The following is a 25,263-nucleotide window of genomic DNA, read 5'->3' as shown; positions in this document are numbered from 1 at the left end:
CAAGTGATAGGATTAAAGGTGTGTGTGCCACCATTTTCTGGCCTCTATTTCTAGTGGCTGTTCTGTTCTCTGACCCCAGATAATTTTATTAGGGTAACCAATATTTTGGGGAACACAATATCACCACACATGTATAGACACACGTGTGTGTGTATGTAGATTGTGTATGTATATGTATATAGAGGGATGTTATTAATGCACTTGCAGTAGGCTATACTTTGTGATGCAAGCTGCAGAAACTAATGTATTTATGTTTTCTAAAAATTATATTGGCAAGCATCTGTTCGGTTCTTGAGTTCTGGGTGGTGACTGCAATTCAGATAGTGAAAGCTTTGGCCAGTCACATGGCCAGTCCGTATCGTTTGGTTCTGAGTTTGGAGAGCATGGTTTCAGATAATAGCCATATGCCGCCTAGTCAGGAGTTTAAAAGGCAGGCAACAACCATGATCTTCTTTCCTATCAAAAACTACTGACAATGCCAACCATGGACAGAACAAGAGGCTCCTTTTTATGTAGTTCTTCCAAGTCTCAACCAAATAATAAACTGTCTTCTACTGCAAACAAAAAAATCCCATAGGCTGGCCATGGTGCTGCACACCTGTAGTTCCCAGCTCTTGGAAAGCTGAGGCAAGGGGATTGGGAGTTCAATGCCAGGAGAGGCTATGAGTAGTCTATATGGTAATCCTCTTTGTGTGCTTGGATGGGGCCGGAGGAGTCGAGGGTATGGTAAAGTGAGACAGGATCTCACTCTGGAGCCCAAGCTGACCTCAAACTGGTTGACTAATCCTCCTGCCTCAATTTCCAAGAGTGTTGAGATTATAAATGTGAGCTACCATGTCTGACTTAAAAAAAAAAACAAAAACCTTAAACCACCTAGAATTATCAACTTTTCTTTTCACATATTGTAGGTTCATGTTCTCGTTCCATTTTCCTCTTGCTTTTGGTAAATTTGCAGCTTAACATTATTTATTTTTTCATTCAATAAAAATTTGAAATTTCAAGAAAAACAGAAAGAGTAGCTAGGAAGAGGCAGGTGTAGAGACAGAGATGAGTCCTGTGGCCCCTGCCTGGTGGACAGTTTTTCAGCAGAAATTGACACGAACATATCTATAGAGCTGTGTGAAGACCACTCCACTGCGAATCTGTGGGCGTCGCTGTCTTAAGAGACCATTTCAGACTAAAGATAAGGCCTTTATTCCAAATAAAAGATGCCTCTTTTGCAAATGATTTAATTCTTAAACCCAGGCCAGCCTCTTGAAGGGGAGAAGGGGGCACCATCTAAGAGACTTTCTGTGCTCAGGTAGGACAGTACTCAGGGAAGCTAAGTGATCCGGCCCCCCAGAGCTTCCAAGAGCCAAGAGTCTGTCAGGACTGCTGGACTTCAGCCTGTGTAGTGTGTGAGCACTGATGTGAGCAGAGATGGTGCCTGTGCCCTGTTCCTTGGTGGTCCCGAGCCCATGACTGAGTTAGAAGTGCCTGGATCTGGTCAGCTCACACCAGTTAACCCACATATCGTTATATATATATATGCCTTCTTCTGTCTGGCTGCCCATGAATCCCAGCCTCCATTATTTAGTTATAATGAAGAGAACATGAGCCCAAAGGCAAGATCTCCTTGCTGGTAGTGCGAATATGTCCCTTAAATAGAAGCTACCTTTCTGGTCATGGGAGTATTAGGGGTGTGATCCTACGTTCCTGGGCCTGCACATGAACTGGAAAGAGAAACATGGCTCTGGTCAGGAATCCGTTCCCCAGTGTCAGCCAATCACATGACTGTCATGTTACCGCTGAGTAATCATAGCCCCGCCCCGCCCCCAGCACCAGAACCCCAAGACGCTGTCCTACCTAGCTGCTAACCACCCAGGGGAGCTGTCTAGTGGATCCCAGCACTGATCAGCAGCTCAAACCCAGAGAAGACTGGGAGTGTCTTCCTCCTGCTGGAGGTAGTTTTCTCAGGGGGAAGCTGACCCCCCAATTCTCCATTGAACTTTGCCTATGAGATTCTGTTCACATTGGTCCATTATCCTGGAAAGAAGCCACAAACATATACCACCCATTTAAACTGAATTTCTGATGTAGTTTAGGCTGGGAGAAACCTGGAATTCAAATCCATAGTACTCACAGTGAAATCAAATGCGGGTGAGTTTTGCCTAAGCCTGAGGACCAGATGGCCACTGGAACTCTGGAAGGGGACAAGGACTGAGTCAGGAGGCCTGAGATGGAAGCTGTAAGGGTTCCTATTAAGGTCATGAACTATGTTTCCTATTCCCAAATTCCTGAATTAAAATTCTAACCCAATCAGCGTGGTTGTGCATACCTGTAGACCCAGCACTCCAGAGGTAGAGGCAGGCAGATCTTTGTGAGTTTGAGGCCACCAAGCCCTATATAGCGAGCCCCAGTTTGTCTCAAATTGCAGCAAGCTTTCTTGTCGAACTTTCTCTGGGACTGCCAACCCCCCAATAGTGACATGGAGACTTTGATGAAAGTTTGGCCTTTAGCTTGGGCTTATTCCCAACTAGCTCTTATAATAATGTAAATTAACCTGCTTCTAGTAATCCATGTCTGTCACATAGATTTCCACCTGTCTTCCATTCTGTATGTCTGACTTCCTTCATGTCTCGCTGACATCTCTCAGGCTCTTAGATTCATCCTGAGTTCCTCTCTCTCCCCTGAAGTCCCCCCTATTCTCTCCTGCCTAGCTATTGGCTATTTGGCTCTTTATTAACTAATCACAGTGACACATCTTCACACAGTATAAACAAATATCCTGCAACATCAAATAGAATGGAACCCTAATCCTGCTGCCTCTGAATGGGAGTGTATTTGGAGGAATTGGCTTTTAAAGAGGCAATTATGTTCAAAGGCCTTTAGGGTGGGTCCTAATGTGCTCTCAACTGAAGGCCAAAGGAAATTTAAACCAAGAAGAGACAATAGAAGCTGAGCATGGAGGTACAAGCCTGTAATCCTATGACTCTGGGAGGCAATGAGCAGGCATTCAAGGTCCTCTTGGAATATATGATACTGTCTCCAAAAACAAACAAACCAAAAGCAAAGAGGCCACAGAGATCTGTGTATGCACATAGAGAAAATATCACAGGGGTGCAGAGGGTGGGGAGGTGGGGGGAGGGGGAGGGAAAGGAGCGAGAAGGGGAAGGGAGGGGAGTAAAATAAGGGGAGGAGGAAATCACCTCCAAGCCAGGAATAAAAACCTCAGATAAAGCCCAGCCCAGCAGCATTAATCTTGGGCTAGCAGTCTCTTGAACAGGAGAAAATAACTTCAGTTCTTTGAAGTCACTACTGTATGTGTTGTTACAGCAGCCCAAGCGAGTTGACACAGTGCCCTGGGTGACGGGGTGACCCTGCACAAGTTCTTGAGGTCACTGGATTGGGCTTTTCTGCACCACTGGGAAATAACAGCTCATGGGACCATAGTCTGAAAATGCCTGTCACAATGACTGGTAAAGAAATGAGGTGGCCTCAAGGTCAAAGGGAAGCTTTAAGTGCTCCAGCCTGTGGGATTGTTGTTGGCAGTACCTGGCCCAGCCTTCTGCAGCGATCTCTCTTCCGGGTCAATGCCAGTGGGTTCTACATTTCCCCTTACGTCATCCGGTTCATCTGATACTTGCCTTGGAGAAGCTTGACACACGCAACCCAAAGCTGACACAGACCTCTTTGTCCCTGGAGACCACAGGTACTTACTTAGCTTTTCCCCCAAAGCTCCACAAAGACTCCTGGAATCCTCCAAGGTGCAGCTCAATGGGAGTGGTGGTGGGGTGCCTCCAGGCTGTCAAGTATCATTTCCCCAGAATGACCAGCAGATGGCGCAGGATCTCCAAACATAGACCCTGACAGAGGCTGTTCAGAAACCATGACCGCAACAGGCTCATCACCCCCACCAGTGTCCTTCATTTAGTGCTGTGAACTATTGGTCTTTGTCTCTAATAGGGTTCTGTGTCTTCAACTCCTCTTCCCAACATTTTGTTGTGTGGATGTATGACGGAATTTCTCACTCCTACTCCCCAAATCTTTCTCTCTCTACTTTTTTTACTCATTCGTTTTTGAACCCCTTTCCTGGGCCAAATACATGACGCATGCGCCAAGCAGGCATTGCACGGAACGGTTACTATCTAGTGTACTATCTTTCCGATGCATCCTGTTCCACAGGGAAGTGGAGCAGAGGGACGAGGAATTTTAGTACATTAAGATCTTCAAGAGTCCCAGCTAAAAAAGGAAGAGCAATTGAGAGTCACAACCAGCTGTTAAAATAAAAATGGAAATTGATCTATAAGACTTTTTTTTTTTAGCCCGTGGTAGACTGTGGATCCCACTGAGTGAGAAAAGAACTTAGTTGATGACTGTAAGATAAAAAGAAAGAGGAGGTAGAAAGTTGCAGCCAAAGTCTAAACATCACTCTAGAAGACCAAGAAGGGGGGGCGGGTACACGAGGCAGAAGTGAGGACAGCTTCAAAGGAGAGTAGAATTGGGGTAAGCGGCCAGCAGAGAGGGCACGAGTAATAGAAGAAAAGGGCCCATCGATGTTAGCCAGAGCAAACCCAACCCGAAGAATTCCTAGTCCCACCATCAAATATAAGCCAGTTTCCACCTCCCTTTGCTGAGGAGTCTTTAGTGAGCTGAGCTGTGTTAACCGTGATGCCAGACAGCGAGTGGCCTGGGTTGCTCTCTTCTGCTCTTCCGTGTTCCTCACACTTACGTCACATTGGATTAAAAGTGATGGTGACATCATCTGCTCTGAGCCTCTGTAGCATCAGAAGCCTCCTGTTTATAAAATAACCCCAGCAACTATAGTCAAGAGACAGATGATTAAATATTAGTCTATTAAGGAGCCGTGCACAGTACTGGGTTAACTATCTGTGTGGAAAGTAAACCCTGACCCTTACATTTATGTCTTCTGCAAAAATTGACTGCTGTCTTGGGGTTTCTGTTGCTGTGAAGAGACACCATGACCATGGCAATTCTTATAAAGAAAACATTTAATAGGGGTAGCTGGCTTACAGTTTCAGGTCCAGTCTATTATCATCATTACAAGGAGCATGGAGACATGGAGGCAGATGTGGTGCTGGAGTAGTAGCTGAGAGTCCTATGTCTTGCAGGCAACAGGAAGTCAACTGAGACACTGAGAAGTATCCTGGGCATAGGAAACCTCAAAGCCCGCCCCCACAGTGACACACTTCCTATAACAAGACCATACCCACTCCAACAAAGCCTCATCTCATAATAGTGCTACCCCCTCTGAGATTATGGGGACCAATTGCATTTGAACTACCACAACTTCCAATAGCTTTAGAGAGTAAAATAAGGGTGAAGACCTGAAGCTTCCAGAAAACATGGGAAGAAATCTTTGGGAATTGAAAGTAAATGAGTATCTTAAAAAAATAATAACAGAAATTAAAAAATAATGATGGCGGATTAGAGAGATTGCTTGGTGGTTAAGAGTACTTACTGGAAAGGTGACTCAGCAGAGTACCAAGTTCAGCTCTGGGGAATCCAACTCCTTCTAGATTCTGTGAACACCTCTACACACACATGCACATCCCCTCATAAGGACACATCAATTTTTTTTAAGAAAAAGAAAAAATAATCAACAAATTACACTCCCTCAAAATTAAGGAATTCAGGCCCATCAAAATATTTCATTGAGAAAATTAAAGGCAATCTACAGGACAGAAGAAATATTTGTAAAATATTTATGACAAAAGGAAAGTTAATCCAGGATGTAAAATTAATTTCTCAAACTCAACATTTAAAAGAAGAAAAGGCAAATGCTTTCAAAACACATTGCATGAAACCCTCAGAGATTGAATGAAAATACAAAAAAAAATGTTTGAAAACTAAGTGGGGAAAAGTTGTCAAAGTGTTGGATAGATATTTGTAAAATGAAGGGACACAAGTGGCAAATCCACATTCCCATCAATCCTCCTGCTTCAGTCTTCCATGTGCTTGGGTCACAGACATGAGTCACCACACTTCCTTTGGGATGACAAGCCTACAGAACACTTGTGGCACCAATTTTTAAGGATAGTAGTAACTGTCCAGAGCTTCTCTCCTCAGCCGGTGGGACTTCAAAGTGGAACGGTCCTCTTGAAGAAAAGTCTGGCAGTTTCCTATAAAACTAAATATAAACAAATTCCTATCATAGACCAGTTTTGTTTCTTGATTTTTATCCAAGAAAAATAATGTGATGCCCATAAAAAGACTCATAGAAGAATGCCCATATTAGTTTTTTCATAATAACCCCAAATTAAAAGCAACTGCTGTATCTAACAGAAGGAAAATGGATAAGCTATGTTGTAGCCATACAACAGAATATTATATGGTACTATAAAAAGAAAAAAATGCAATTAATCACATGCATGCTGACGTATGTAAGGGATTTTATGTATGTTTCCAAGTGGAGTATGTCAAAACTAGAAGCAGCATTGATAGGAAGACAGAGATGCATTACTAGGTATGTGGCAAACAAAATAGTAAAGTGTTAATGGTAAGGGATAAGTGGTGGATCCACTTACTACAAACATTCTGTCCGTTTGCCGTATGTTTGAATTTCTTCATGAAGAGTCCTGAGAACCTAACAATAAGAGAACTGTTCTAGTCGGTGTTGTGAGATCTTGCTAACATGGCTGTCTTTCTGATACTGTGAGTATACCGTCTCTTGCATGAGAGAAACCTTGGAAAGGTGAGTTCTCCGGTGGAATGCTGGCTCCACATCCCCGGGAACATAAGTGAGTGGAGCCCCAAGGGTTTGTGTGTTTCTGATACATATATATGTATGTATTTGTGGTAAGGAAAAGGTTTTTATTTCCATTTCTGGAATTGTCATTCTAACCACTGCTATCCATCTGTTTTCTTTTCACGCAATACTTCCTACATGTAGGAATCTCCCGGCCATCCTCGACTGGGTGAAGACTCAAAAGCCTGGAGCCATGGGTGTCAACATCATCACATCTGACTTCGTGGACCTGGTGGACTTTGCCACGACCGTGATCGAGTTGAATGACCTTCTGGAGGACCGAGCTCTGACTAAGTGTTGAATTGATGCTTTGTTTAATTTGATGTTGAGATTGTTGAGCTAAGGTAGGATTCTTGAAGGTTCCAGTTAGGAAGGCTCACTGCTGGTCAGTCCCAGAGAAGTGAGGAAGAGAAAGAGGGCCCTCCCCCTTTCCTCACGTAGCTATTTGGATAAAACTCTGGGGACTTTCATTGCATTTCCCTAAATGAGACTTTTAAAAACTTAAGTCTAAGGGAAGAATGCGTATTTTATGTGGTCAAGGTCAGGATCTCCCCAGTGGCTTATGGTGGCAAACAGAAGGTGGAAGTATAGTTTCCTGAATCCATGGGCTATGCAGCATCTTAATTGACCCAGCTTCCTATCGTCTTCTGGGGGCACTTGAGCCTGTGTGAAAACTAAATCGGAAAGGCATTCCTGGTCAGAAGAACAGCAATGGCGCATGCAGTCATGGACCACCCTCTGGGAGGTCTTTGCCATTAACCAAGAACTCTGAGGGGCTCCTAGGGAGCCACGCTCCGGGTTCTCTCTTGAACTGTACAATATCACCACTTCTGTACGAGAGCAAAACGTGTTTATTACCACACTGTTCAGCCACAGGCTGGCTCCGGAAGTGGTCCCCTTAAGTTTTCATGTAAACAGTGCACACTACCCTTGGCATCAGAACTGTATTTCCCTGTCTTAAAGTGTTGATTCCTTTCATTTCCTTTTGGGCCCCCTCTTTAAAAATGAAAGGAATTACGGTGGGGAATCATTTGTGTGAGGGCCCAATAAGAGCTAAATATGCATGTTTGCTGCATGCCAGAATTCTTTGATTTAATCCTGTAGCTTTCTCCCCAAGTGACTATCGGGAAAGTACCTGCGTCATTTTGGCGCAGTCTTCTTTGGAGCGAGGTCTTCAAGCCGACACTGGAATCGATATTTGATGGTTGTCTACCTGGGACCTGGCCTGCTGCGGGACACAACGCTAACCCGAAGGCTGCTTGTCCATGACACACTGGAGGCTGACACAGGATGTGTGGGAATGTGCAATGGCATTAAAGGAGAAAGTTCCAAGCGGGTTTGCAGCCAGTCTGTAACTCCTCGCAAACAAGACTACCTCGGGGATATTTAGGGTGACTTGTATATCGTCAAGTGAGAAAAAAAAAAAAAAAAAGCAATGCTGGAACATTTCCGCTTGTTTTTCCCTTTGGTCTTTTTTCTGTGGGTGATTTCGCCAACTAACTACCACTGCGTGAGGGCTTGGAAACTCAAGAGGGGATTTTTTTTTTTTTTAATTGATAAGAAGTTTTTTTTTTTTTTAATTGATAAGAGCCCTCTTATGTTCCCTTTGCTTTGTTTTCTGTATTTATTCATTATTTATTCGGAGAGTACGCATCTGCAATGCTTCTTGCCTCAAGAGCACTCACACAGATGTTTACTGGACTTTTCCTACCCAAGATGGATGCTGCTGTGGTCTTCCACCCACGCACTGGATGGTGCATCTCAGGGCTGTGAGTGATCTTGGACTTTGCTGTAGATGTCCTGCCCTACCCCAAATCCTGCTGAGGACGGTGTAGAGGTATGGATGAGATCCCGATCCAGGATGCCACTGCCGAAGGCATACACTGGGACTGAAGTGAAAGGGTCATGGAAAACTACACGGGCACTTCTAGAGAGCACTGGGAAGAAAGGAGCTAGGAAGAACAGCTGAGCACAGACATGCTTTGATACCCCTCAGCCCTACCTGAGAATCCCTGAGATGTCAGATTCCAGATTCCTAAGGAGGAATATAAACAGGCAATCCTGAGGTGTGTGGGTGGGGGGGGGGGGTGAGCATTCACAGAGACTGCTGGACCCTCTCCTAGGAGCTCTCACATCTATCCTTTCAGATTGTGCTTCCTCGTAAGATTGTGCATGCTGACTGCAGTGGGGATATCTTGGGTGACCTATTGAAAACACATGCACGCCCCTCACTCTTAATCATCTGGCCTTTTTTTTCTTCCTAGAGTAATTTAGGCCTCAACTTTGTAATCTCCATAGTTCATGGAGGCCACAGCACAAAGGCCTCTGGGAAAACCTGGTTTAACTTCCCCTGTTCTTGAATTTTAATCCATCTCAGAGGAGGCTTCCAGAATGATCTTGTCAAATTTGGTGGAGCCTTCTTCTCTGCACCAGGCTTCTTCATTGCATAGGAGTATGTACCCTCATCATCTTAATGGCCCTCCAATTATGATACTGAGCTCCTCAGAGAAGCCCTGAAAACCTTGACCTAGCCCTCAGGTTTTTCTTTTTCTTGTTGCATTTTGTTTGTTCGTTTGGTTTTAATTTTCAATCAGTTGCCAGGTCTAGGTTCCTCTCCATCCATTAACCCTTCGTTACTTGGCAAAGAGATAAGGAGACAGAGGAGCGCCACTCTGCTCTGTTTTAGTGGAGCCGCAGCTTTGTCCAGGTGCTTGGTGCTACGGGGCTCCGACGTGTCAATGGGTATCTGCACCGGATCTCCAGTTCACTTAAGGCTGTCGACTGTTCAGTGAATCGTTTACTTCATCTTTTCCTTTTGTTCCTCAATGTACAGTTGTACTTCACTTAGGACATGCACGTGCACCTCACTGTTTGCATGCTGCACCGTCAAACAAAACACAGAAGCACAGGACACTCCCAAGGCCACATGTACGGCCCCTGCTCCTGTAGTGAGCGCATGCACTAGCTCCTCCATGCTGCTTTAGGGGCTTGGCCTTGTTGACATTTTGAAAGTCTGAGGGGTAAGGGGGAGGGTTATTCACAGTTTTCCCTGGTAATTATTCAAATTATCACATCCGATGATGTAAAGGCTGCATGTATCCTGTTCCTTGGAGACCAGGTAGACTCTTGGCTGAGGTGGACAGAATAAACAGAATTTAGGCTCCGTGGCTCATTCTGCAATAGTTACCAGTAAGAATTCTGACCCCCCCACATGTCACGTGTTCTCAAAATTCCTGGGAATCACTCAGATCAATATCAGGCTCTCATAAGTGTTCAGAATCAATGTCAAGAGCAACCAAAATGCTGCTCTGTTAGCTTGTTAGTTTCACAGGCTTTGGAGCCATTTCTCTTTAAAAATTGAAGCGAGTTCTTCATGCGCTCTCTTCATTCCAGCACGGCCCAGTTTCCTTGATGGCCCAGACATGCTAGGTTTCTGACAGTTAAAACTCAAAGCGTGAGCACTGAACTTCTCAAGTTCCATGTCTGCTATGGAGAGAGAGAGTGTTCTTAGGACTGAATAGAGAGCTCAGGGTGGACGTGATGGAAGGGCCTGGTGAGTGTCTCAGGATTTGGTCTGACATCATGGCAGTCTTAGAAATCATGCAAAAAAAATGCTCATATTTGCTGCTTGAGATTTGATACTCATTATTTTCTTTTGTGCTGGGTCTAAACCCTTGAATTTTTTAGAACAGTTACTAAGAGTTCAAATCCAGGATTTTATATACATGCAAAGAAAAGCACAAGATCTGAGCAGAGGTAATGACAAACCTTAAGAATCTCAGGTCTTTCATAACTTCATATTCACATCCAAAATGTATGCTTCTATCCAAGAAGGCAATGAAGTGGAGCAGTCTGAGATTAAATGGAGCTTTCTGCTGTGTTGGAATATCCACGTGGGTTTTTTTTTTCCCCCTCAGTCTTACCAGTAGGAAGCAATCCCAAAGAGGCATGATACAGCCCAGCCATTAGCACAGAGTGAAAGGTGGAGACCCAGAAGAAATTCAGGCTGAAAGGAAATTGCTGTCTTCTCTAAGGAGCAAAAGGGCTACACAACAACATCATAACAGAAGTTTTATGATGTGCTTAATTGTCTATTACATTCTGGGAAACAGAACCAGATAATGAATGGGCCACAGCCTCGAGAGATCTCCTCCCTTAGCTGAGCAACTGATCCTGGGCTAACCTGCCCTTGCTTCTTTCATCTTTAGTAACGATGCAAATCTCAGTTGACTGGCTCATGAAATAAATAAGGTCCTAGGGCTTAGCCTAAATGCCTTCTTGCATTCTGGAGATATACCTTTGCAGTGATTCCTCCTTTTTACACATGTGCGGAGAATGTGGTTGGGGTCATTGTCCAAGAGTGTGGTATAGGCTGATTGACTTTGAGTATGTATTATATCTTCTGGAGTCTGTATAATGTGTGGCATTCAAAGAAATATGCCAAAGTGTACATTGGCCCCTGAGAAGTGGGCTTTCTCAACATTTCAAGAGGAAACAATAGACACTGAGGTTATCAAACATCCAAGCTGACAGGAAGCTTATTTGGTACAGCATAGAAGAGCATGGATGTCCCTCTTGATTCCATGATCTGTCTGGTACATCTTAACCCTCTTCTTAGGTTGCTTCCTTGTAGTTGGTACCCCGGTTTCATACTCAATAGTGTCACCTTGGGACACAGGAGAGTGAACTGACCGAATAACAAGTGGTGTCGATGTAAACTTCCCCTTATTTCCAGATGGTTCTAATCAGCTCTTTACTGCCCCAGGAGACTGCCTACTTTCACAACCTTTGGATTCCCCCAGCATTCTGCTCCAAACACTGGCACTAATGGCCATATGTCTGAGCCAGCCAAACTCAGAAGCAACCCTAAGATGATGCTAATGATTAAAAAAAAATAGTAAAGTTTTAGACACTGTTGCAAATATCCTAAGGTAAGGATATTCTGCTCTAGCATCAAGTGTGTTTTAGCATCAACTCCAACAAACTTGTTCTTAGGATATATAAAGCCCATTTCAAAACAAAATGGGTTGACTAAGCCCTCCCACTCTTGGGGGGAATTCAGAAGCATAGGCTGTTGAGGCAACTGCATCGACAGTCCAGAGGCATTTTCTGTCCTTCTGTCCTTTTGTCCCATGCCCTTCACAGAATGCTACTTTATCCTGTCTCCTAGCATCCCCCGTCATCTGCCAGTGACCGCATCACAAGATGCTGATAGAAGGTGTGGTCCGACTGTCATGATAGTTACTCTTTACTCTTCTCCAACACATTGTTCTGCCTCCTACTCTCACCCAGGCATTAGCACTATGCTTAACCGGAGCCCTGAAACTGGGACCAACACTTAATTCAGATAGCACAGGCTTGCTCACAGTGTCAAGCCCACTAAGAAGCATAGCACTTTGAAAAGTCATATAGGCCTTTGGCAGCTCTGTACAGTTGCAATGTCACACCTGTTATCAGTTTATAGCACTAAGAACACATCAGTTATAGATCTATAGTGTCAAGATGGTAAGTCTCAGATCATATTCTAGAAATAATATTACCTTGCTGCTACTAATTATTACCCCAGTATTCATAAGTATTAAATTCAGGTTGTGTATGGATTATTTGTATTATGTGTATACCAACTGTAATACTTAGCCTCTGTGATCAGTAGTTTAAAATTACAGAAATTGTCATAGTTAAAAAAAATTCTTGGTCAGTTCAAATAATTCATGTATGTGATAAATGCTGTAATGGAGATTCCATTTTATCTTCTATTACTTGATTTATACTGCAATGCATGTGGTTTGCTAAACTTAAGAGATAATCATCAATTTTACCAATTTTAAGGTTAGGGATAAAATTGTGCATATATGTTACTTGATCCTCTGAACTGTATTTTGTGGCTTGTCACCTTCATAGATATTTCATTTGGCTTCTTTCCCTTTAGGAAGTGATTCTTCAATTACATCTCTTTGCTTCTTCCTTGTAACCTGGATTAAATCACACGATTCATCCTACAATATTGTGAAGCCACAGTACCTCATTTTAATTGTGAAAAAAAAAAGTTGTGAATAGGTCTGATCATGTGATGTGTTTCCCTGTATTTGATTTGAGCCACTTATCAAGGTTTAATCTTAGTAATAAACATGAATCTTTAATAGCCGTGTTTCTTTGGTTGGAACGAACATTTTCTTACTGACCTGCCTGCGTCTAACTTTGTTTTGAATATCTGGAGACTCATGTGAGCCTGTCTGCACTCCCTAAGATGGGCAGTGTGTGGAATGTGTACACAGCCATGTCTGCCAGGCTTCTCCAAGCTCCATCCTTAGCACTTCAATTATTTCTGTTCAAGTTTGCCCAGACCTTAGTGACATCCAGAGTTCCACTTGATTACCATCTCTAACTCACCTAATTTGAGGAATTGCTGGATGTGATAATACCCAGCAATGACCTAGCCGTGCATACAGTGACTTAACAAGAGCAATCTGATGTTCCTGTTGCAATGGAGATTGCAGTATTTGTCTTCGTGTAGTTATTTTTAATAGGATATCTAGGTCTACTTCATTTCCCCAAACCCACTCCCCATTTTTTTTTTTGCCTTATACATTCCCAAAATAGTGAGTTGTTATCAAAATCCTTTGTATGAATTTAGCAGAGATCAAATTTAGTTTAAGTAATAATGCATCTCAACAGAGCCAAATGTTGGAGCACGTAATTAGGATTGACGATGTGTCTGTTAAAGCTACCTATGCAATTTAAGAACTGTCCCAAAGTGGGATTTTTCTTCTTGGTGAGGTGTTGCTTTAGGAAATCTGCCACACCAACTCTGACCAACTTTTATGTACTGTGGTCAGGGATTCCGCTTGGTTTTTTTTTTTTAACTTGTATTCATATATAATGTTTGAGTTGCACAAAATGCCAGGTTTCATCATGGTAACCTGTGGTATTCGATGACCAGGCCCAAAGTCAGTCAAGGCGGGTATGATCTGGGTGGCAAAGGTGCAGAGATACTTTTCTCCTTCAACTTCTGAGCAAGTACTTTGGTGGAGACATTGCCTCTGTGACAAAGAAGCTCTTGCATTATGGATGGACTCTGTAATACCTAACCACAGATTATTTTCTCATGTTACCGACAGGCTGTGAGCAAAGCACATAGACAGACCCAAGTTTCTATACGAGCTCCAGCACCTCCAAGCTGTGTGACCTTAGGCAAAGTCCATCTGAATCTCTATGTAGAGAACTTGGTGCTGAGTAGACATGCACTAGGAGCTATTACAGTGAGGGGCTGTGACATTGCATCTCCACCCTCTAAATAGCACCCAGCACCACACCTTTAACATAGTCTCTTGACAACACACATGTTGAGTGAATGATTTGTCAAGAACTCGTCACCGAGACACCGAAGCAGTAACTTCAGACAGTGTGGTCCACTTATGGGAGCTTTGCAGGGAAAGGTCTGGATGGCGCCGGGTACCTAGACCTACTTCATTCTCATTCTCCCCCACCCTGATTATGGAGAGGTCAGTGGCAAAGAAATCAATAGAGTATAAGGAAGACACTGGAGACAATGTCTAGGAAGTAATCATCTTAGATTTCTAGATTCAACCACCAGAAATAGAAATGGTGGTTATTTTTTGGAGTATATCTTAGAAGGAGTAAGTGAAAATAGGTTTTTTGGTGTATAGAAAGTTGTCAAATTCCTGCACCAAATAAGCGTGGTTCAGACAGTGGGACTCATACCACGGGTGACATACATTGTGGGCTAAAGCGGGCCGTGTCCTTAAATAAAATGATTGCCACTAACCATTTAGTAACTCCAATCAGTTAAGAGTGAAGTCTCAGTTGAATGAGGAAACCTTTTATCACCTAAACAGAAGAAGCATCCATACCCAGCTAATGTTCAATATCATTTTGAACATTGCATTGTATTTATTTATTTTGCCCTTTCTTTGTAAATGTAGGTTTTTCAATAAGGGTAGAAATTCCCCTTTCAAATAGATGTAAGCTTTTTAAAGAGTGCATTGTGGAGAAACTATAGAAGTAACCTACATTTCTGACTCTAGATTTCTTGGGGGTGGAGGATGCAGCTGATGGTACTACACATTCTACCCTAGAACTGAATTCTGTGTACATATGTCGGCTACTATGTGAGATAGAAAAACCAGCTCTTCTTTTTGTCAAAAGGGAACTTCATGTTTTCCATGGAAGTCCGTCTTCCACATTTGGAACAATTCGTACCTGGGGGGAGGAAAAGGTCTTTGTGTCAGTCACACCCATGGCCACACTGGGTAAACATTGAATGCAGAGAGCAAATCCCACTCCTTCACCTTTGAAAATGATTCCAGAGAATGTGAATTCCCAAGGCGAACTAAGATGCCTGAAAGTCCTTGATATTTTAGTGTAACTTTTTTTTTTTTCAAAAGAAATTCTTCCAACCAGCAGCATGTTTTTGTTTTCCCCTCAGCAGATCCGTTCCCTGTGACCAAAGGTATGTTATCATTTTGAAGACTTGCAACCATCCAATCTCACAGCGGGTGAGATGTTGCAATGTAGGGACAGTGGCTGTGTGCCTCAGACCTCACCCAGGATGGCCTGGATAAGTGTTAGGCCAATGTGTTTTCACAGCTGGCCAATGTTTGAGGGTAGCATGGAGCTTGGGGGAACATAGAAGTGTGGGCCTCTGTCCACGAGCACCATGAGTACGTACACTCAGGCAGCTTTACCTAAGGGGACAAGCATTTGAAGAGAAGGATTTTTTTCCTGGAGAGGATGGTGCCAAGAAGTGTAAGATGAATTGCTAAACGGTCTTATTAATGAAAAACCCAGAGCTAGATATTGAGGTAAAAGCTGAGAGACCAGAAAAGCAGAAAGAAGCCAGCCACGTTCTTACCACTTGGCAATCCTCAGCCAAAGAGACCTGCTTCCTGTATACCCACGCCTATAGGCCTTTCTGTTCTGCATCTCATTTCCTCTCTCTGCCCAGCTACATCACTTCCTGTCTGTCTGTACAGACCTCCAGTTCTCTATGGTTAGTGCTGAGATTAAAGGCGTGTGTCACCATTCCTGGCTCTGTTCCTAGTGTGGCCTTGAACTCACAGAGATCCAGATGAATCGCTGCCTCCGAAGGCTAGGATTAAAGGTGTGTGCTACCATTGCCTGACTTCTATGTTTAACATAGTGGCTGTTTTTTCCCTCTGATCCTCAAATAAACTTTATTGGCATGCACAAAGAAAATATCACCACAGAGAAGCAATTCCCTTTTTTTTTTTTTTTTTTTTTTTTGGTTTTTCGAGACAGGGTTTCTCTGTGTAGCTTTGCGCCTTTCCTGGAACTCACTTGGTAGCCCAGGCTGGCCTCGAACTCACAGAGATCCGCCTGGCTCTGCCTCCCGAGTGCTGGGATTAAAGGCGTGAGCCACCCCCGCCCAGCCAGAAGCAATGTTCTTATTGCATAAAGAGGCCACTGAAAGCCATCCTTTGTTCAACCTGAGAACTCAAGCTGCTGTGTGACCTGAAGACTTTCTTGCTTGATCTTCATTGGGTATTCACTCAGTCTAGGCCCAGGAGACCTCAGTTTACCCTTCTGTGAAGCTTTGTGAACTTATCACACATCAGAGATTAGTTCAGGAGAGCTGAAATGCTGCAAAATAATAAAACAATGTACAAGAATCTTAATTGCATGTGTGTTTCTTTATGGTAGAAAATCTAGAGCTTTCATCTGTATCCCTGGGGCTAGAGAGATACCTCAGTGGTGAAGGGCCTGTAACTGCTCTTCAAAAAAGTCTGAGTTTGCTTGCCAGCATCTGTGTTGGGTGGCTAAGAGGCAGCTCTAACTCCATCTCCTGGGAATTTGACTTCTTCTGACCGCTATGGGCACCACCACTCACATGCACATACCCACACATAGCCGCATACAAATGCATACCACTTAAACAATAAAATAAATCCTTAAAAAAGCAGATCTATGATCCTAAGAAGTTACAAAGCACTGACCTTCAGCAGCTATGGAATGAATTATCACTTAAATTCTGCTAAGCAAATAAGTATGGCTAATTTAGACTACTACTAGAAAAGCTTGCTCCTCTCTATTAAAAAGAACTAACACTCATGTTAAGTCTTTTAGTATAGATGTTCTCTTTTGAGAGGTAAAGTCAGAAAAAAAAATCGATTAAAAAAACACACTAAAGCCGGGCAGTGGTAGTGCACACCTTTAATCCCAGCACTTGGGAGGCAGAGCCAGGCAGATCTCTGTGAGTTCAAGGCCAGCCTGGGCTACAGAGTGAGTTCCAGGAAAGGAGCAAAGCTACACAGAGAAACCATGTCTCAAAAAAACAAAACAAAACAAAAACAACAACAACAATGACAACAACAAAAACCACTCTAAGACTCAAGGATCATAAGGAACAGTTAGATAGACTGTAGCAGGAGAGTAAGCACCTCACTGGTAGACACAGTGAGGTTTGTGTGCCTCGTACAGTCTGGACATCACCTCTCAGAAGGAGGTGAGGAAATCAGAGCTCTCCATGAAGTGGATGGAGCTAGAAGAAAAGATCCAGAAGTTATGTAACATGGGACATGTGGAGAAGGGCTATAAAATTATTACGTTATAATACACAACTTAGTGTAGATATTTCTAATGTTTCCAAGTTGTTACATGCCTTAGATTTAAGGATTTTTTTAAATTATTATTTTATGTGGATGGGTGTTTTGCTTGTGTATGTCTGCACACAATGTGCATGCACAGTACCTGCAGAGGCCAGGAGAGGGCAGTAAATCCCCTGGAACGGGAGTTACAGATGGTGGTTAGCAGCTGGGTGCGCTGGGAATCAAACCTGGGTCCTCTGAAAGAGCAGTCCAGCTCTCTTAACTGCTAACCATCTCTCCAGCACAGATTTAAGTTTCAAATTTAAGAATTTAAGACTATAGATGTAGAAAGGGTTAAAGAACACATGCCAGGCAATACTCTCACAAGAAAACAAAGCAAACAAAGCCTGATTAGCTGAAGTCCAGCTCTATGTCTCTTCCTGATGCTTCCGGCTGCCTCCCCTGGCACCATGGTGTAAAGAATAACCAGGGCAAGGGGTTACCATTTCAGAAAATAAAGACTGGCTGAATAAGAGCATTCCCTGGACTCAGTATCATTAAGCATGGATTATCAAATGCCTCTTGCCACACAAATTGCACCTAACTTGATAACTGAAAACAACTCAAATTCATTATCATGCAGGTCTCAAGTCAAAGGTTTAAAATGAGCCATTGAGACCATGTTCAATGTCAGTGTCCACAAGGAGGACCCATTTCTTTGTCTTTTTATCAGATGTCTACATTCCTTGACTCAGGGTCTCCTTGTCCATCTTCCAAGCCAGTAACATTGCATTTTTAATATTTGACTCTGCCTTTGGCATTACCTGACCTCTGATTTTGACCTCTTATGATTATGTAAGATTCCACTTAAATAAACAACAATAATCTGCCATCTCAAGATCCTAATCTATGAAGCCCCACCTTTTCCTAAAGACCTATAAGCAGTTGGTAACTGCTGGGAGATGGAGAGGCATTTTCTTCAACGGTGCAGCCGCTGGTAATTTGTCCATGGTCCTATCAGTAATCCTAATAAAATTAATTGGCACAACACACACACACACACACACACACACACACACACACACACACACACACACACACAAAGCATAATCAAATTTGCAAAGACCATTTTTTACCGTGTATGGTAACTTATTCACAGGTTCTGGGAACCGGGCCTGGGCACCCTTAGGAGTTATCAGCCAGCCTATTTCAGACTGTGTCGTGGGAATATTACTGCTGCCTTTGCTCTCAGAGCAGATCTAGTTCTGATCCCAGTTTTAGCCTTGCCTTCTGGTTGTGTGCCCATCACTCCATCAAGCCTCTGCTCCCTCACCTATCATATGTGGTAAAATATGTGGTCATATATCTATCATATACCGCATTTTCAATACATACAGCCTTATTTCTTCAAAGAACTATAAGATGTGTGGGGCGTTTACCCACCAACCCCACAGTTTCCCAGAGTTTTCTTGAGTGTGAGCCGCAGGAAATATTAGATAGAAAGATTTATATTGTGGAGAATCTTGCAGAGATAAACAGAGAGAAAATAAAGGATAGCCTCGAGAGGGCCTGGAACCTTTTCCAACGGGTCCTGACTGTCTCTGGCCCAGGGTTTTTATAGAGATGCCAAGGGGTGGAGCAAAAGACCTCCTCCCCCAGCACAGCCAAGTGCAGACCATCTCAGACACCTGCACTCAGGCCTGTGGTCCTGATCATCCTCTATTCGGACCTGCTGGGTAAAGCCACGAGGAACCCGAGAACGAGATCCCACAAAGATGATTCTCAAAAAGAAAAAAAAAAAAAAGACGTCAATAGAAGAAATTCTATTACTAAATTGGAGGTTTAATCAAGGATCTTCCAGATTCTTTCCTGAGGGTGCTAAGCTATAACAGAGTAAAGCTTTACTTTCTCAAGTCCTCTTGACCATAGACCCAGTGACAAGGTAATCACTTTGTGGGGAGTCAACAGCTATTAGCTAAAGTCAACTGCTTTCTGCCACCACCTCCCAGTCCGGCTCTTGGGTTCTGTCACCCAGCTCTCTGGTTGGATTTGAGTAGGCTCGGTGTGTATTGATTGGTGAGATCTGCAGCCGAGGCCAACACAGAGTCCCTCCTTCACATCTGGCCACACTCCTGACCATAAGCAAGTTGTGACCAGCAAGGAAGGAGACAGCAGGGACACATCGCTTTCTTGCCTGGGGAAGAATGGAAACCTGTGTTACTTCTTGCCCCAGCCCCAGACTCTCCAGCTGAGTGGAGAAGCTGGGAAAGACCGTGGATAGGAAAGCAGCAGCGGAGGTAGGTAACCTAGCCAGCCATTGCTCCTTCTCTCAAGATCCCAGAACAAACCCCTTGCCTCGTCTCCTCACTAGGATGTCTTTGACAATGGACTGCTGAAGATATCAGTGTGGGACAGGGGAATTCAGTTATTTGTCCATCAATATATTCTGGAAAGGCAGCTAGCTCTATTTTCCCTCTATCTCCTCTCCTCTGTAAGTTGGTGATTTTCCTCTACATGTTTCAAGTTTCGCTGAGATTTATTTTCATCTTTTATCATAGGCTATCGTATTTGTGATTTATTGGCAAGTCTTCAATGATGCTGGTTCCACCAACACAGCTCTTTGCTCCAGAACTCTAATTGCGTGCTTCTTTCTGCTTACAAGACAAACCAGAGAGGACAACACATATAATTCTGAGGGATGTACTGTCCACTCAGAGGGCTGTTAATGCCAAGTGACAGGATTTCTCAGAAAACCACATGCACTTTCCTGCTTTGAAGCCTAGGGGGTTAAAAAGTCCTGAAATTCCTGGAGCAGAATCAAGTCTATTTACCTAAGCTTATCACCAGGGCAGCCAGGTCAATCATTTACTGACTCGGTGCTGTCTCCTACCTTTAAAGGAGACCACCAAAGTCCTTGTCTGAGTGACCCATAGAATACACACATGGTTATATAAAAGGCCTGAAGCCAGAGCCCATATGACTTTTTAACCCCTAAAAGACTATTCTTCCCTGAGTGGTAAGAACCCCAAGGCCCATATCAGCTCAGTGATTTATTAACTCAATTGAGACTCACACACAGACCTGATGCCTAGTTTAACCACAAGCACAATAGACTGTGGCTTTGCAGAGAGTCTCATCTGTCACTACCCAGGAAAGATAGTCTAATGGTCCAACAAGATATTAACTGATTCTCAGAAGAGAACAAGATTATATAGAAATAATGGGGAAGGGCTAGAAATTCCCTCAATTCTACACATTCCAGAAACTTTTAACAAATATAACCTCTCTTCTTTAGTCTGACTGTAAGTAACCCCACTAGCTGCAGAAATGGCATATTGCCACTGCACAGGCCTGTAATGATTTCCACCTCTGACAATTATTAGTCAGGTGGTTGGTGGTAGGGAAGCCTCGTTCTTCTGAACTCCATTTAGGGAACAGATTGGGCCATGCACTAAACGGAGTGATGTGTGATTCTTTTTTAGTCAATCATTTACAGCTACAATGTGAATCCCCTCAGGTCAAGTTTGTGGCTCAAATTTTTAGTAGCCTTTATGGTTCACTAGATGCAGGAATCGAGACCATTGCAGACATTAAACCCCACTTGTGATTTGGAGAAAGTCTGGAACATCTTGGGGAATGATGAAGAGCTGAGTTCTGTGATGATGCCCTGCAAAATGTTAAATGTGTCTCTCGCTGCAACCTTGAATGTATCTATAAATAACACAAGCTGCAGAGGCAGGTTTGTACAAGGCAAAGGCTTTAGGGCATTCAAATATACTGGCTAGACTTACCCACAGTGCTGTAGGCTGCCTTGCAGGACTTTCGTGTCCTTTCTGTGCAGTATCTAGCTCATACTAGAAGGTCGGTGCGGTAGATCTGCATTTTCTGTCCATCGGATATTAGCAAGGGAGAGATTATTGTTGAGAGTGGGTAACAGAGGGTAGGTAGGCACTGTCATTCCTTTGACATATTAGGAAGTTAGAACCATGGAAGTTAATTGATTTTTTTTTTCCATGGTGATGCTGTGGTCGGAGGCAGAGCCAGGACTGGACTCATGTCTGCCTTGTTCCCAATCTGTTGTCTTTCTGGTGAGTCATAGAGTTGAGTACACAGAACAGCATAATCTAGAGAGCCAAGCCAGCAAGGCAAACGCTGCTCACCGACACAGATTCCGCACTGGTCCCTGGTTGTGCCTTTCCTGGGGCCAACTGGGTGCCGCTACAACCCAAAGACACAAGCAGTGGGCTACACCCATCTTCGATGGGAAGTAAAGGAAGAAGAAACAGGCAGGGATAAGAGGAAGTATGGCCTAGTGAACTCTGTTCATTCTGAGGTTAGGACTCAGTGCCTTTCATTTCGTGCCCTTCAAACCCATGGTCCTTCATGAATGAAAATGTAACTGACGCTACCACATCTCTAGGAACTCAAAAGTTTACCATCTCATGCATCCCAGCTAATGTCCACTCACCCAAATCCAAGGGATTTAGTCGAATGAGGCTCTAAGCAGGAACCATTAGCAATCCATTCTATCAGCGTTCCACTATCTACAACTACACAGACCCATGTTGGCTTGGAGTCTGAGTGGCTTGTTTTTTAAGAAATAATTGAGCAATCTACAGCAACAAGTCTCCCTTTGCCCTCCAATCCCAGGCTCTGTTAACGTCACATTTATCTTTAAAATGTCGTTAGCCCGGTCTGGCACCAATTGCAAGGCAGCCACAATGCCCAGTATTTACACAATTAATATAAAGACAGCCATCATGAAATGTGGTCAGTTAAACATTGTTAAACAAAGGGTTTCTTCTTTTCGCTGGCCTGCCCATGCACAGCTCAAGAATATGGCAACAAAGGCCTTACAAGTAGGAATTTGTATATGAATCACCATGCCCACCTTCTTGGTCAGTTGGCCCCATGTTAACTTTAGTCCTGTGCTATCAGTCTTACCTAAACACCAGAAGAAACAGAGGAAGCTGAAATAAGGAGGACCATGTCTCAGAAGAGTAGTCCACCTGTACTAAACATTAGATGAAGAAATGATAAGATACCATTTACTAACCTTTTTATTAGTTGTAATAAAACAAACATATACAATGTGCCCACATCACAGATTCATGAACATGAGGTGACCTTTGAGTTAGCTTGCATCTGGCCTGAAAACCCATGTTCTGTGCCACTGTTCTCAGAAAGAAGGATACACAGTAGGAGCAATGCTGTGTCCATTGCCAGCGTAAAAGTGGGGAGTCCTTTTCAAAGTGTTTGCTCGGCTCCTCAAGACAATATTTATTCCCCTTCCCTGTCCTCCATCAGATGTGACCCTGTACCGGTAAAGAGCCCTCCTTTCTAGGAAAAATGCCGTGGAACAGCCAACAATGTCTACAGGTTGTCTCGTGAGCCCTTTGAGAAGCTGTGACAGAAATTCATTCTGACCTCTGTCACACTCTCCTGTTAGCTTATTTGGTTAATTTTAATGTAATATAGAGGAAACAAGTTTTTGTTTATCATCACATTGTGAGTGTGGTGATGGGGCTTTGGCCTGCTGTGCATATGACTTATCAGCCTTGGCTATAAGCTTTTGTACAAGTTGATTTCTGCAGTCACATTGGCCTTAGAGAAAACTCAACTTTTTCAAAACTGTCTTTATGGTGTGTCAGTTGTTTTATATAGTGTCGTGGCAGCTGTTTGAGATGAGCACTGTATTCTGGTTCTATCCTTTTAGATAAGAAACTTGAGACCCGATCCCACCGAGAGATTTTTCTCAGTCTCTCTCAGTTAACAAGCCCCAAGCTTGGATCTCAAATTATTGATTCTGTGTGTGTGTGTGTGTGTGTGTGTGTGTGTGTGTGTGTGTGTGTGTGTGTGTGCGCGCTGCACAATGATTCTTCCAGATGCTTCATGCCTCCAAATGGGAGCAGTGAAGCCTACAGCTATTCGCAGCCCTGAAAAATGTCAAATGATTATACAACCTGTTCTCAAGCTATAGAGATCCATTCAAACAGCGGTTCCCTGGTTTGGGGCTAGAATTCTGTCAGGTCAGAGCTGTAATGCTGTTACTCTAATTAGATTTTGCCAAGTAATGAAAATGAAGGCAGTAATTGTTGCTTAATAAAATTGAAGGACCAAAGTTTGTGCCCTTGAGCAAAGTAAGACATCAGTGAAGTTCATGCCAGAAAAAAAAAAAAAGAATAAATGAAAACACTCTTCTCTAATCTGTGTCCCTTGAGGTAGTTTGTATTAGTAAGGATGGAAGAGCCACTACGCTCTCCATATAGTCATGCCCTGGTTGACAACCAAACATATTCTCAGAGTTGCTATGGACCTTGATGCAGGTGAATCAGTAAGTTTGAGGTAAGCAATAGAGAAAATGAAACTCCTATCCTGGCCCACAGCAACTTCAAAATGATTGCACTCCTGTCTCTAACTGTAAGGTCAATTTTCTTTAAAGGAACAATAAATGAGACTAATGTAAAATAATAATAATAATAATAATAATAATAATAAATAATGACAATTTATCATGGCTTGGAGAGCTTCCTAGAATGTAACATGAAGATGAGATTTTCACAGAAGACATCCATTTGTATTTGAAGGGCAGCATTCAAACAGTTTTAAGTTTCACTATGCAATGTGGTAACTCTCACAAAGTCTTTTATTTTTTATATAAAGCCAAAACATTATGAAAAATGCTTGTTGTAGAGAATTCTAATTAAGCCAGATGATCATTTGTCATCAATGGATTGCTGTTGTGCATTTCTTAGGAAAAACCTTGGACAGTGTCTTTGGCTGGTGCTCCAGTGAGTTTCTGTGGAAAGAGGGCTTTCATCCATGGGGCCACTTTGTGGTGATCTCCTTTGGTTTCTCAGGGTGAGCAACTGAGAGCTTGTGGTTTGGATGCAAGAGGAGAGGAAATGCAGAAACCAAGCAGAAGAGTTCTCAGGGAAGGCATGTGTGGCAAGCTTCTTGACAGCCTAGGAAAACACTAGTACGGTTCTGTCAACTCCAAGGCAATGACGCTTCAACTTCAAAGTCCTGGATTCCACAAAATCTAACTTTTTCCTAGCTAGCAGTCATGAATATAAGCAGAACCAATTCCCAGAACCTGACTGGCCTCTACTGAAACTCATCTTGTCTTGCATCTATCTACAATATGGAGATTCCTCATTCTCTGTAGGCATACTGTCATAATATACAATTGTGTTGGTAACTTCCAAGCTAACAGAAGCACATGTAGCAGCCAAAGTCATTCTTATCTGCCATTCTCAATCTCTCTCTCTCTCTCTCTCTCTCTCTCTCTCTCTCTCTCTCTCTCTCTCTTCTCTTCTCTTCTCTTCTCTCTAGGCTTGTGCTAAGACTTCTTTTTGGTGTCTAGGTTTCATTATTTACTCATGTGTGCCTTTACTTGGATACTCATAAACATCTGTTGATGGGTTATCTTAAGTTTGGCAACAGAAATCAGTTAGGTACTATTTTTAAGAACAATTTTGCAGGCCAGGTATGGTGACATATAATCCTAGTACTCAGGAGACAGAGGTAGGAGGACCTCTGTGAGTTGCAAAGGATACACAGTGAGATCCTGTTTTAAAAACAAACTGAAAACAAAAACAAAATTTGGTATTTATCACATAAGCTTAAACTTGAAAGAGAGTTTCAAGCCAGCCAGAGGTACACAGTGAAGCCCAAGAGGAGTTGGCAACATTGGAAGGCCAATAAGACGGCTCATTTTATTTCACCTCACTATAAACAGTCTGCCTTAAGAAGTGTCCCTCCAAAACAGAAGGCTTTAAACTTGGAGGAAACTGCTCCATAGTACAGGTCACCACTGGTAAAGTGCCGTGCAAATAGCACTCATGTTTGACCATGCACAAAACCCTACTGAAAGAGAAAAGGAGGTGGAGATAGAGGGGAGCACTGATTAGGAAGTAGGAAGATGAAAAGGCTCAGCAGGAGGGAAAC

At 43.1% G+C, this 25,263-nt stretch overlaps 2 protein-coding genes and 1 long non-coding RNA gene across 20 annotated transcripts in view; 2 read left to right on the top strand and 1 right to left on the bottom strand.

Annotated features, from left to right (window-relative positions):
* The window catches only part of Plcxd2 (phosphatidylinositol specific phospholipase C X domain containing 2), a 59,069-nt gene extending 46,181 nt beyond the window's left edge, over positions 1-12,888 (top strand). The window contains exon 4 of the mRNA XM_006975793.4: positions 6,893-12,888. Coding sequence (XP_006975855.1) covers positions 6,893-7,049 — 157 coding nt within the window. The 3' untranslated portion in view covers positions 7,050-12,888. The remainder of the gene's footprint in view (positions 1-6,892) is intronic.
* A 1,748-nt stretch (positions 12,889-14,636) lies between these two features.
* LOC143268126 (uncharacterized) lies at positions 14,637-21,897 on the bottom strand. Of its 2 annotated transcripts, none has more exons than XR_013043755.1 (2): positions 21,105-21,897; positions 14,637-14,968 (listed from the first exon to the last, which is right to left on the bottom strand). It is a non-coding gene; the product is annotated as an uncharacterized LOC143268126 (long non-coding RNA). The 2 variants fall into 2 exon arrangements; XR_013043756.1 differs by having other exon boundaries at positions 21,782-21,873.
* Positions 19,445-25,263, top strand: part of Phldb2 (pleckstrin homology like domain family B member 2) — a 228,268-nt gene continuing 222,449 nt past the window's right edge. For all 17 annotated transcript variants that reach the window (XM_076548918.1, XM_076548914.1, XM_076548911.1 and 14 more), the window contains exon 1: positions 19,445-19,610. The gene's annotated coding sequence lies outside the window, so the exon portion shown is untranslated. The remainder of the gene's footprint in view (positions 19,611-25,263) is intronic.

This window comes from Peromyscus maniculatus, chromosome 12, assembly GCF_049852395.1.
Source record: "Peromyscus maniculatus bairdii isolate BWxNUB_F1_BW_parent chromosome 12, HU_Pman_BW_mat_3.1, whole genome shotgun sequence".
Taxonomy (NCBI): domain Eukaryota; kingdom Metazoa; phylum Chordata; class Mammalia; order Rodentia; family Cricetidae; genus Peromyscus; species Peromyscus maniculatus.
This window is presented reverse-complemented; position numbering and strand designations above follow the sequence as displayed.